Here is a 13,209-nt window from a genome sequence, read left to right on the forward strand (position 1 = left end):
ACAGCCTCAACACTTTTTGCATCAAAAATGCTTTTTTTTTTTTTTCCACATTAAATTATAAAGTGCCTTACTCTTAGATATTTAAATAGTCATAGCAGGGAGACTGACTAATTAATATGCTCTGCCATTCAAATGTCATAAAGAACATAGTACAATTGGGCAAATTCTTAAAAATGTACCTATATGTCTTTTAAATATGTGTCAATATTCTGAACTGCTTCACTTTTTTGGTGAAGCTTTATGTAGAGGAAGCTATTTTTGCAGGAATATTGGCAATCATTTCCAGTAGTTGTAGCTGGAAAAACTACTATGTTGGAACAGAAAGGCAAAAGAATGTTATAAAATTTTCGGGATTGATCATCAAGAACAGATAGTAAAACATAGTAGCTAAGAGCTACTCTGAATGAGCCTTTTGCATGAGTCATTTAAGTAATTTAGAAAATCAAATTAGCCTACTCTGATAAAATGTAAACAGTGCACTTCTAATTTAAGTTCACTGGGCAAAAGCTTCAGAGAATTTCATCTAACATAGGATCATGACCTAATATGGGCTCTGCATCAGATTCCTTTGTACAAAAGAACCTAAGTTACACAGTGGATAGACAAAACACAATACCATTTGCACGTGTGAAGGAAATAGACATTTAACATTTTAGGTACAACTTTTTATCAGTGCACTAAGTGCAGTAAGCTGCTTTGATATAAATACATTGACGTACTCTTCAAAACAGGATTTAGAGTAGAATTATGTTTTAATAGGTGGCATCGAGTAGCCATTAGTGTGGAGAAGAAAAGTGTTACAATGATTGTTGACTGCAACAAAAAAACGACAAAACCACTGGAGAGAAGTGACAAACCAATTGTGGACACTAATGGCATCACTGTCTTTGGAACCAGGATTCTGGATGAAGAAGTATTTGAGGTAAAAAAAATCAATATTCAATTCCATTTGTTTTCTAATCTACTTTTAAGAAAATTGAGCTATTTAGTTTTGAGAAAAGGATTTAATTCAGATTAGAATAATTTTTACATGGGAAAAGTTGATAAAATGTTGAAACTCATTTATGAACATGTTAGAATAGGTTGAGATGAAAAACAAGAGAAACAGAAGTGTCTCTATTGTTAGAAGTTACAGTGCATTTCTCTGTTCTTTAGCTGAAATAGTTTCTGGAAAGGGCTTGCTTTTATTGTATTCCTGCCTACTATTGAGATACCTGAAATGTTTGTGAGAATTTCTGGCAAAGCTGAGTATTATGATAAAATTAGATATTATTTCAGTTCTGCCTCTCCTAAGCAGTTACTGATATTTGTGCAGGTTAACAGTGTTTGAGAGATGGGTGGAAAGACCTGGAAAGTTTTCTACATAACGTGGATCTCTTACATTGCTTATCCCACTTATTAATCTTTCCAGTAACTGGAACATACTTTGGCAATAAGGACGTATATGTTTCCATCATTTACTGGCCAAGAAATACATATAGGAAGGGTAAAATGCCTCTAAGGAAGTATGTGGCTGCCAATCATGAGGCCTTTTCAGGTAGAATTCTTATGTCAACGATTATTTTTGTGGGCTAATAATGCAGCTTCTCTAAGTCTGCACTGTAGAGTTTCTTTTATAATGCACTTATGCAACTGTGAAAACTGTCAAGTGCAAATTAAAACTGAACAATAAGAAAATACAGATCAGTAGTTAACTTAGTTCATGTACTGACCATCTGTGCTGCTTAAACCTTAAGCCAGAGAATAAGTCCTAGCTTTAAGTAGCATGCACGCTTAAGAAGTTGCATATATGATGCAAAAGAAAATGTTAATTTTAAGTGTAACATTGTGACATTGTTTCCTTCAGACATACTTTATATGACAAAACATTGAGCATTCTGATTTGGAGAATTTCTGGGCTGACTTAGTGGGTCAATTTTTATGGTACACATCTTGTATTTACAGCCTAATTTATCTGGAGTCACTAGTAAAGTTTGCACATCACTTTCCTTTTAAAGTTGAAGAAATCCCAAAAGTAACTGCTACATATTTTCTTGAATTGAAACTTATGTGTATAGTCAACTTGCAACAATCTGTGGCAGTGACTTAAATACAAATACTTTTCTCCAAGGGATTTTTTGTCTGAGATTACATGTGATCAAGAGTAATAAAGGAAGCTAGTGATCCTCTAAAATTTTTATTTATCATCTTCCACACTGACTTGAAAAATCCATCCATTCCATTTAAGACCCACTAAGAAATAAACCGGCTTTGGACTCGCACCATAAATAGTGCCATGTACAGTAATTCTGGTTTACCAGCTGAATCTCAGTATTCAGCGCTGAGAACAGCAACATGCCTGCCATTTGCAACATCACTGTAGATTTCCATTCTCCTTCCTAGTTAGGTTTGCTTATATACTTGATTGCACCCCTTTTCTCAGATAAACCAGTTACATTCTTGCTGTCCTTGTAGATGCTGGAGGTTAAGATTTGGTCTGAAGTTTCTTTCTTACTTATTGCTTAAAATAGCAGTTTACAGTTATTTCTTTTGTGATATTTTACTGCAGAGACAGAATTAGTATATTTATACAAACGTTCACAGTTATTTGAATCTTTAGCTAGAAAAGTTTGCATTGAAAGTACGCATTTGAAACATCCCTCAACATAAAAACAAAATACTGTGTCATATACAGTTTTACTGATACGTGTTCTTCAACTGTTGGCAAAGCAGAATATAACCTAGTTCTTTCTGAGTTCACCATGTTTTTCTGCTTCCTACACAGGTAGTATTCCTTTGTTTCATCAACATGACTTTATCCACCCCTCTAAGTTTCTGAAGTTTGGAGATCTCTTCTGCAATCTGTTTCCTTCTTGAGTCTCCTAGTTGTGTCTTAAATGCTCTATTTAGCTCATTCATAATAACAATAGCAGCACAGGATGATGTCTAGCGGTTCCGTGGACCTGCTTGGTGGTATTTCTGTGTTGTGAACCCTGCTATATCTCAAGGCCAGAGCAGACACTGAATAAACATGAAAAAAGCTACGTCTCATCATACTTGCAGGAAATTATGAAATTAGTTTATTCAGCAGCGACATTAGATTTAAGTGTTTAAGACTTAAAACTGCATAGGACAGACATTCCGCATGGCATTTGATGCCTATATTAGCTTAAGCGCAGCAACTACATAAAAAAGAAATAAGCATTCAGTCACCCGTTGGAATTCGCAGCTCAGAATGTCAGGTTTACACTAAAACAGAGAGTCTGTTTTATCTTGAGTAATAATGTTTTGGGTTTTTGTTTTTTATGCTTTTTTTTTTTTTTTTTTTGTCATACCAAGGATTTGATCACAGGAACTGTGTAATACCCTTCAGTCTCTTAAAACTGAATGGAAATTCAAAATGTTTACACAATGGACCTGTAAATAAATAATGTAATCTTAGACTTCAGTGACCTACTAGTATAAGATGCAAGGAAGGGTTTCTTCTGTTCCTGAACTCCATTCATACAGCACTGTATAACTGCAGGAAAAAGTAGTTACATCATTAAGGGAATTAGCTCCTTTTGTAAGCACTTCAGTGCAGTCAGAATCAGTGCTGTAACCAATTACATACATCATACGTTCCTGTTTCCTTAGAGAGTATATCTAAATTGCTTTCAATCCTTGAATATGTGCATGAGTCAGAAGTTAGTATCACTTAATATTACCATTAACTTGATTTTCTAATTTGATTGCATTTTTGGGAAAAATAATTACTTCTTCCAGGGGAGGCTGGAAGAAATTGATCAGATGTTGGTACATGGCACCTAGTTAAAAATTATTAAGTTATTTTACTATGTCCATTGAAGTATGTTTATGGCTTAAATAGTTGATAAAAAGCAGGAATCTTTTTATTCTTTGCCAGCTTAAAGGATTTGTCACTCCTCATTTAGCACTGTTGGTGCGAACAATACAACATGTGTTTTATAATAAGTTACTAACACAGTCATTATGCAGATGTTTCCCTAAAGGGACTTTCTCCTTCAAAACTCCCCAGGTGTCAGACTGATACAAAGAATATTTTAGGTATCATACTGTAAATGAGTATAACAAGCTAAAACCTGATGTGTATAAAACTCTTATTTAAAAGTCATGAAAATTTTAACTACACACAGTCTACAGGACTAAATACTTGCTCTAATCCTTAATAAAGGGTGTTGATTTTGATGCTAGGCATTCACCTGATTTCTTAGAAAAAGCATGTTTATATACATCTGTACAGCATAAGAGTCCTTTCACAAACTGAGCAAGCATTTGAAGGCACAGTGATAGTACCTTGACACCAAAGTGATTGAACTTACAGGCCCTTTCAGATAAGCAACTATCCTTCGCATGTTTCTAAGAACGGCAAGTCCAAGTACACAAGAGAAGACCATTCATCAGTGTACAGCAGGTAGCAGTAGAAGGATGAATAGTTTTAACTAGCTGACCAAACTTGCTGTACAGCTCAAGTAGAGTGGAGAAGCCAGCCCTGAATAAAGCTTCCCCAAAGGCATGCAGTATATTAAAAAAAAAAAAAAGTCAGTGTCTCCTGTTTTACACTGGCCTGCTGGGCTGCACTTCCAGCTAGTGTAGACATAGCCAAAGTGATTCTCATGTTGCAATTATTAAAAGTGATGCAAGTAACCAACTAAATGCTTAATGTCAGTCAGACAGAACAGTAATTTTCAACATAAGTGGATCAAAAAATGCAATCACTTCCAGGCAGAATTATTTAGAAGCAACCTTCCAGCTATCAACACCAGAGAACTGGCCAACTTTCTATACTGGGCCAAAAAGCAATAGCAACCAATAGCAAAAAAGCAGAGCAACAGGTTTTTCCATTTCAGGGGCATTTAATAATAATAATAATAATAATAAAAGCTTTTTCCCCAAAAACTTATTTTTTAGCTCATTTGTTTTCGCTTGTTTATTCATCTTTTTCCTTCTCTGAAGAAATGGTGACTTGGTGATTTTTCTTAATAGTTTTTCCAATCTTACACATGAGCAAGAAAAGCAATTTTGCCTTCCTTATTTCTGAAAGCAGATCTGAGGGAGTTCAAATTCCTTTTCAAGATGTTCCCAACAAGCAAAGAAATTGTCATTTAACTGAATTGTTTGTAATTAGCTTTAACGTTAAAAAGATGGGTTCAAAAAGTGAACAGCTGTAAATAAGGTTTTAAAAATAAAGGACAACCTAAAAGATTAGCAGATCTTTCCTCCAGAAGATAGGATGTCCTTTCCAAATCTTCAGACACATTTTTCCTTTTTCTTGTTGAGAGAGTATATCTGTATAGCATTAAGCAATGGTCACATACTTTGTGTGTGTGTGTGTGTGTGTGTGTGTGTGTGTGTTACATACACGTGCTTTATATACAGGCATAACAATTTCTCAGCCAAAAGTTGCAGTAGCCTTTGATCTGTGAATATCTATGTTTTGAAGGTTAAAAATTATGAACTAACATATAAACCCTTCCCTTAACTTAGCTGAATATATATTACTGTAACTATAGGCTTTCTAAGAATCAGGAAGACACTGATTTCTATGGAAACTTTGGCCAGTACAGAATTCTTCTTTCACAGTGTATTGCTTTTACAGTGCTGCAGCCTGGCAGACTCTCAATGTCTTTCTCTAGCTATATCATGAAATGGGCCTGGATTATGGAATATTATATAAAAGGCACCTGGAATTCTTCAATCTTTCAAATCTTTGGAAGATTAAATGAATTCTGCAGCAGGTTTCCTAACTTCAGTAGCAATAATATCCAGGTTGTCTAGACTTCTGTTCTTTTTAGTCTGTAGTTGAACTGTCACTTAACTAATTAAAGGAATTTGTCATATACACACAGGTTAGGGTTTTTATTTACTTACTGAATAGTTCACCCTGGAATTCCTAGGTTTTAGCCATTACATGAAAAAGAAAAATATTGATGATGTTCTCTTCAGCCTATCACTGGTTTTGTTATATACTTATCTCCATTTACCTAGTCATATTTAAAAGTTAATTATCTATATAAACGTATGTTTTCCTCAGAATATTACTCTGAAGTATATTGCTTTGTTAATAAGTGAGGAGTCTTTCTAATATTTTAATGTATAAATTAGACATTGAAGTAATTCCTTCATTTCATAATGAAATAATCCTAGAAAGCCCATTATTTTACAGTAAGAAACTGCAGCTTGAGTTCTCAGCTCGGGTGCAGTCACACTGTTACGTAGAGCGCTACTTGTACAACCACAAAGTGGATGAGCTTTTAAAAAGTATGAAAAAGGTTTTCAATCATTTGCGAAGTTTACCCCTGTAGACCGAGCAGGGAAGGTCCTGTAGAGCCTCCTAAGGGGTATGCACTTGATATTCCTTGGAAGAAGTTCACTTTCACTCTGCAGAGTTGGAACTAAGTTGGAACTAACTAACTAAACTAAGGAACCAGACTGCAAAAATGTTAATACTGGGGGAGAAAAAAAAACCACTAGATTTAGCTTTACTTTCTTCATATAGCATGATTCCCTTTACAGTATTGTTAAAAAGACAAATGTATAATTTATTTATTTATTTCAAACAAAGCTGGTAGGATTGGAGATTTTTTTTAAACAGAAGGTAGTTGGCAAACAGATTACCTTATGGCTGTACTTCTGTAATGTACCATGTTTAGAAAGCACAAGTAATATCACTTAGTTTAAAGAAAAAAGAATGTTTCAATATGACATAATATTTAAGATTTTTTATAAGATTTTGGCATAATTAAGATAATATGGAGCCATAAGCACTTTTTGCTTATAATGATATAATATTTGTTCCTTACATCTGAGGCCCTCAATGATTTACATCGAGAAAAACCAGACACGGTAACTAATTCAGTGTTTTCCTTATTCTGCTATTTCTGTAGAACCTAGTAGAAGTTCTGATAAGTTAGAATCAGATATAGAGATTACAATCCTGAAACTAACTAAAGCAGAAATTACATCAAGAGAAATTTAGTCCTTCAAACTGGGAAGAGAACTTGGCAGTCTATTGCTTTCCTACAGACTGTGTCTCCATTTCATTTTGTATTAGACAAGTTGGTATTTTTTTGTGTTTTCAAGTCTGAAGAAGCTATGGATTATATTACTACTCAGTGAGGTGTGCTTTTTCAACCACATCTAGAAACACAAATACACAAACCTTATTCTGCAGTATCAGTGTAGAGCGCCTGAGATTCACAGAGGAATTTTCAGCAACTGAATTAATCACACGCTTCCTATTCTAAGCTAAGCTGTTTCTCGTCATAGAAAAACAAATCTGAATAAGTGTCCCACTGTTCCAATAGGCAGACATTCAACTAATTTGAGTGTATTCTATCTCTGTAGCTCTTTAGTCTTGTTCTTCACAATTACTTTGGCATGCTACAAAGACACTCTAAAAAAGTAAACATTTCCTCACATCTAATTAACTCCTTTTAACAGTCTTGGAGGATTTTGCAGAGTAGCTTGTTTGATACAGTCCCCTTTAGAGTAATGCCTCAGAAGTAATCCTTCTGTATCATGTTTGCATGCTAGGCATAACTGATGGGCAAGTTATGTTATGATTCTCTGGCAGCTTATTTCATATAACCATGAGGCTGATTCAAAAGCCTGTGATTTTAGTTACGTGCACATTCCCAAAGCAGGGGAGCTGAAACATTCATAGACTTTAACTATTTATTTTCCATATCTTAATGGGCTACTCAATTACACACTGGGTTGTACTGTTTTTATTCTTAATTTATTCTTTATTCTTTCACTTAAGTATTTATTATCCAAATAAAATGTCTTCAAATTAACCCATTTTGGTTACAAAAGGTGCTTGTATACTTACTATATTACTATTATTATGCTTAAATATTTTGCTAAACCTTCTCCTGTATCTATGAGCAATTACAGCAGAGATCTCAGCTTTTTCATGTACATTATGCAACTATCTGATAAACAGTGCATAAGATACATTAATGATTTTCTAGGATTAAAAATATATTATGTTTTAAGGCAGCACATACTGAGAGCTAAATAGGCTAGCAGCACTTTTCTGGACAAACTGAATTACACACATCGTTACAAGTAGTAACACGGAAACATTGCTGTGTGTAATTTTCTGATACCCCACCACAAGTTGCCTACTTCTGCCTTCTACTACCATCTGCTTATCACTGACATCAAAATATGGTGAAAATTCAGATAGCACCTCAATTCCCATTGTGCATAGTAAGTGCAGGTTCAGTATCTTACACTCACGCAAGTTATTCTCAAAAGAATCAGTAACTTTACTGTGTTTGGGAATCATAGAATCACTCAGGTTGAAAAAAACCTGAAAGATCATTGAGTTCATCCAAGACGTAACTGTACTACCCTAACTCTAACAACCTTCCACTAAATCATGACCCTGAGTACCACATCCAAATGGTTTTGAAACACATCCAGGGATGGTGACTCAACCACCTCCCTGAGGAGCCTGTTCCAGTGCTCAACAACCCTTTCCATAATTTTTTTCCTGATATCCAACCTAAACTTCCCCTGGTGCAACTTGAGGCCATTTCCCCTTGTCCTGTCACCAGTGAAAAGAAACCAACCCCTCTCTCGCTGTAAGCACTGTTCAGATATTGGAAGAGAGTAATAAGATCTCCCCCTCAGCCTCCTCTTCCCCAGACAAAACAGCCCCAGTTCCCTCAGCCTCTCACCGTAGGGCATATTCTCCAAGCCCTTCACAAGCCTTGTTGTCCTTTTTCTTTGGACCTCCTCCAGCACCTCAATGTCCTTTCTGTACTGAGGTGAAATTAGCTTCCTCTGCTTATTTCAATATACTTCACTTGGATTTGTTAAAACTTAGTGAAAAATACAAAGGAATTTGAAAGTCTTGTCTCACTATATTATGTGACATCTGACTGATAAGTATTTTTTCTTTTTATAAATTAGATCGTAATAGATTGTTTCTGATGATAGAATTTTGATTTACTCAACTGAGCTCATTGCAGTGGATTTTTTTTTTTCAGTACACATATGCTTTCAGCTTGTGCGTCATTACATGACACATGTTAGAAGCTGGGGAGATTTCCTTTTCTGGGAAGGCCCATGATGAGGGAGTGTAGGAAACTGATTGAGCGGCCCTGCCCAGCAAAGGTTGCCATTACAGTTTTGTAGGAAGGGAAATGGAACTAATCTATAGAGACAGCTACCTTTTGTGCACTTTTTTTTTTCTTTATACACTTTTCAGAGTACTGTTAGGTTCTTTAAGGATGCTCAGGTGTAATTTATTCTCTTATGCTTTTTCCCATTTCTGTTTTCCCTCTCTTACTCTCATAATTCAAGTGAGACTTCCTTTCATCCTGCAAGTTTTTATATAGGAATAACATTATGCCTACATGCATATATATTTAGATATCTCAGTGTTAAGGTACAGGTTAACAATCAGTATTGTTATTAACCCATATTTCCATTTATATATATTTTCATTTAAAGTTGTTGGACTTGTGCAGGTAGATCATTAAGTGCCCCAAATTCATGAGTCTAGGCCTTAGAGTATAGCCAGATTAAATATCTGTGGTTTCTGCACAAACAACTATAACATTCAATCTTGGAGTCAAAATTTCAAAAGGTTGAATTGAAGGACACACTTTAAGACTGAAATAATTCTGTGAAAAATTCTCAAAGAGAAAGTGTGTGGAATTGTCAAAAATTGATGTGACTACATCATGACTAAGTCACAATAGTGAAATCTGCAGTAATTTGTGGAATTGTGTGCTGAGATGTTTCAGTCAATCTGAAATGAAAGTTCTTTGTTAACTAGTGAAAGAACATTGTCAACGCATCACATAAATACTGAAAGAAGCTATTGAATTAGCAAAGGCAAGAAAATGAAGGCAAAATAATTTATAAGAAAAACAGTATTTTTGTATGAGACGTTGGAGGAAAAAGAGGAAAATTAACATTTGAGATGCGAAATGGAAAATAAATTAGTTTCTCTGTAAACCTATCACACATGAATGGCCAGTAGCATTTTGCGTATATTGTGCAAGAGTTCTGAGAGCCTCCTTCTATATGAACCCGTGACAAGTGGACAGGCAGGGCTGAGAAGTACAGTCAATGGATTGGGAACAGCTTTTAGCAATTAGGGACATCTAAGCCAAGTGGTAACAGCATGCTGAGTGCTTCTTGCAAACACACATCCAACAAGAACAAGTGCCAAAATTCCATGGCATTCAAGATCAGCACAAAGCAAGCTTCCAACAGAATGCTAGCCATCTTCCCCCAGTTGGGTTCTCTAAGCTCATTGTAATAAAAAGACAGCAGTTTTAAGAGCAGTTCTTACACTACTTATATGGCTGGCACACCATGTACTCTTTATTGATCTATATGGACAACTGAGAAAGCCATGTATGAGCACATATGAGGAAGACAATACTCTGAACTCAGCAGAGGACAGGAGCTGATAACAACTTACTCTAATTCTTGTTCAAAGATTTATCTCTTTTGTCTTTCAATTGCTAATTTTTTCTAACTTATTCCATTGCTTCTCTTAGCTTTAATTTGGCTACTGAAAGAAGAAGGGCAGAGCACTTTAGAAACACCCTGTGGTAGAGAAAAGGAATGCATAAGAAGGCTGACACTGACTGTACAAAACTGTTCAAAGTACCCAGTTGTATCCCTGAAGGAGTTACGTATATAATCAACTGGATAATTTCTCTGGAAGTACAGCAGGGTATGTAGGTCAGTGTCCAAATAAGGAAGCATCAGATGAGGAAAAAAAAAAAAAAAAAGGGACAGTTCAAAACCACTGATTGAAGCAGACTACTGCACTATAGCATTTCTAGAAACTTAAAAAAGTACATTCCAGCTCTAAATTCATCTGAGATACAAGTAAGTCTGTAAAGGAGAAGAAGTTGACACTATTCTAACAATCAGATTTGTAATATATAGCTGCTATATGCTAAGCAATTAAATATTTCATATTTCATGTTAAATATGTTGGTAAATTATTATAGAATTAGGAAAAGAAGAGAGAGGATTTTGATTATTTCAGTTAGTGGTTTGTTTGCTAGTTTCTGTAATTTCTCTTTTGGAAAAGAAGGAGGATTCGGAACTATTCTTTACTATCTGAAACTATTCCCCAAGTTTTATTATTTGTTGAAGGCTACTATTCTGAAATGCTTAAAGCAATTTTGGAAACATTGAGGTGATCGCGAATTTTCTGAGTTCCTAGTTCACCACTTACAATAATTTCTCTGCATGCAGAGGTATACCGACAAAGTTATTCCTTTACCCTCTCACTGGTAAAACCAAAAATAATGTTAGAAATACATAGAAGGATAAAAAAACCCTTCCTTCTGTGGAAATTCAGTGGGCAGTTGAAGTTAATGGGCTTTGACCTAGAACATGTGCCAATTTTCAACAACCTTATTTTTATGACAGCATGAGAAGCTCCTGAATGAGGAAACTCATAATAGAAATGTTTGGAATTTACTAAACACTGCAACATAACTACTGTTATGTTGAGAAATACACTGAATATCAGCCAGCTTTCTGTAGAAAATGATAAACATACGTGATGACTGTAGGGGATCTCAAAGACATTTTTATTATCCAGAATAGTATGTCTCTTTAGTGCAATGTTGTTTTTATACGTGATATATAAAGTTTGTTTCTATATATCCTATACTGTGTATTCACATAGTGTTTGTCTATTTGTTTTTTATTCCAAGAAGTGTTCCTCTTGTGCAACCCATTTTATTGTTTTCCTTCTTGTCAAGAGTTCAGATGTGATGCAAACTCTCACAATTATACTGTCGATCACTTGCATGCTGAGCTGCATGCTGGTAGTAGGAAGTGCCCTGAATTAAATCTTAGGAATTTAGACTGGTTCCCAGTGAAAAAGTAAACAACAGCATGAAAATGACAAAGCAGGAGTTATACCTTCCCACCCTCTCCTTTCAAAGGCAGACAGTGTGTTCAGCCAGAATTTCACACCTAACCATTTGTCTTGTGAAAAATAGTTAAGATGCCATTTGGAAGCAGAAATGAAGTAGATATGTTATGTTTACATATGTGATAACATGCAATATCTAATATATATACTCTGTGCCTTGTTCTGTTTTTTAAATGAGAGCTTTTGATGAGTGTTAAATAATGGAAACAAATGTTGCCTAACCTACATATGCTTTCCTACAGGGTGAGATCCAGCAGTTGTTGATTATAGCTGACCCCAGAGCTGCATATGACTATTGCGAGCATTATAGTCCAGACTGCGATTCCCCAGTGCCTAATGCTGCTCAGGCTCAAGATCCTCAAGTTGATGAGGTGAGTAATCAGTCATGTATGAAAAGATTTATTGCACATTAGTGGTTGTGCTGAATACAAGTTACCCAGGGAGCATTTAATTACAGCTAAATGGCGTACTTTGTTCTAGACATGAGGAAGAAAGGTTGCAGGAGCGCATTAGTTTTTTCTATGCAATCATTTATGTCAAGTATTTGAAGGCAGCTATCACACTGGTATCTGAATAACCAACATTCTCAATAGCATTAAACTATTTAAAATGAGATAGCAATTTGTGCTCAGTTGTATCTGTTTTTTCCTCCTATGTATATTTATGATTTCAGTGATGCTGAATACCTTCAAATGTCACATTTAAAAAGAGATGGGAGATCTGAGTAAGTTGGAGTCAAGAAATTCTTCTGCTAGAAATGTCATATTCTAATAAGATGTGGCCACAAAATTATTTTAGCCAGATCCACTGGTAGCAGCTAATAACATCAACAGGAATAAAATTGATGTTGGCATTTTCCTCAGAAATATGAAAATCATTCAGAAACCATTTGCCGCTGTAGACAGTTCTCACAACTGTATGTTAATCAATTCACTAATGGCAAGACAGCCTCTCAGATTAGACCTCTGAGGGTCAGCAGCTGTATGCATTGTCATACATATTCCAAATACTTGTAATAAAATTGTTCTCATACTTTCACTATGAGGTGGAAATCTTTTGTAAAAGGTGGTTTTTATGTCTTAATTGAACTTGGCTCTGGACAGTTAGTATGCTCTCAGTTAACTGTGTGTGACCTGAGTGACTATTCTTGCCAACTGCTCAAGAAACCAACATTAAAAAGTTATTGAATTGTTCTCAGATACACGCTTTGAGCTAATTTTGGGACAGAAATTTTCCTTAATGAACAATAACTTTATTTACTGTTACTATTTATTGTGTCT

The 13,209-nt window shown here is 35.2% G+C and overlaps 1 protein-coding gene across 1 annotated transcript in view; it reads left to right on the plus strand.

The window, feature by feature from the left end:
• The window catches only part of COL11A1 (collagen type XI alpha 1 chain), a 131,574-nt gene that overhangs the window by 21,824 nt on the left and 96,541 nt on the right, over window positions 1-13,209 (plus strand). The window contains exons 4-5 of the mRNA XM_042873859.1: window positions 760-922; window positions 12,172-12,300. Coding sequence (XP_042729793.1) covers window positions 760-922; window positions 12,172-12,300 — 292 coding nt within the window. The remainder of the gene's footprint in view (window positions 1-759; window positions 923-12,171; window positions 12,301-13,209) is intronic.

The sequence above is a fragment of the Lagopus leucura genome, unplaced genomic scaffold (genome assembly GCF_019238085.1).
Source record: "Lagopus leucura isolate 7727_CA_CO unplaced genomic scaffold, USGS_WTPT01 Super-Scaffold_100009, whole genome shotgun sequence".
NCBI classification, from domain to species: domain Eukaryota; kingdom Metazoa; phylum Chordata; class Aves; order Galliformes; family Phasianidae; genus Lagopus; species Lagopus leucura.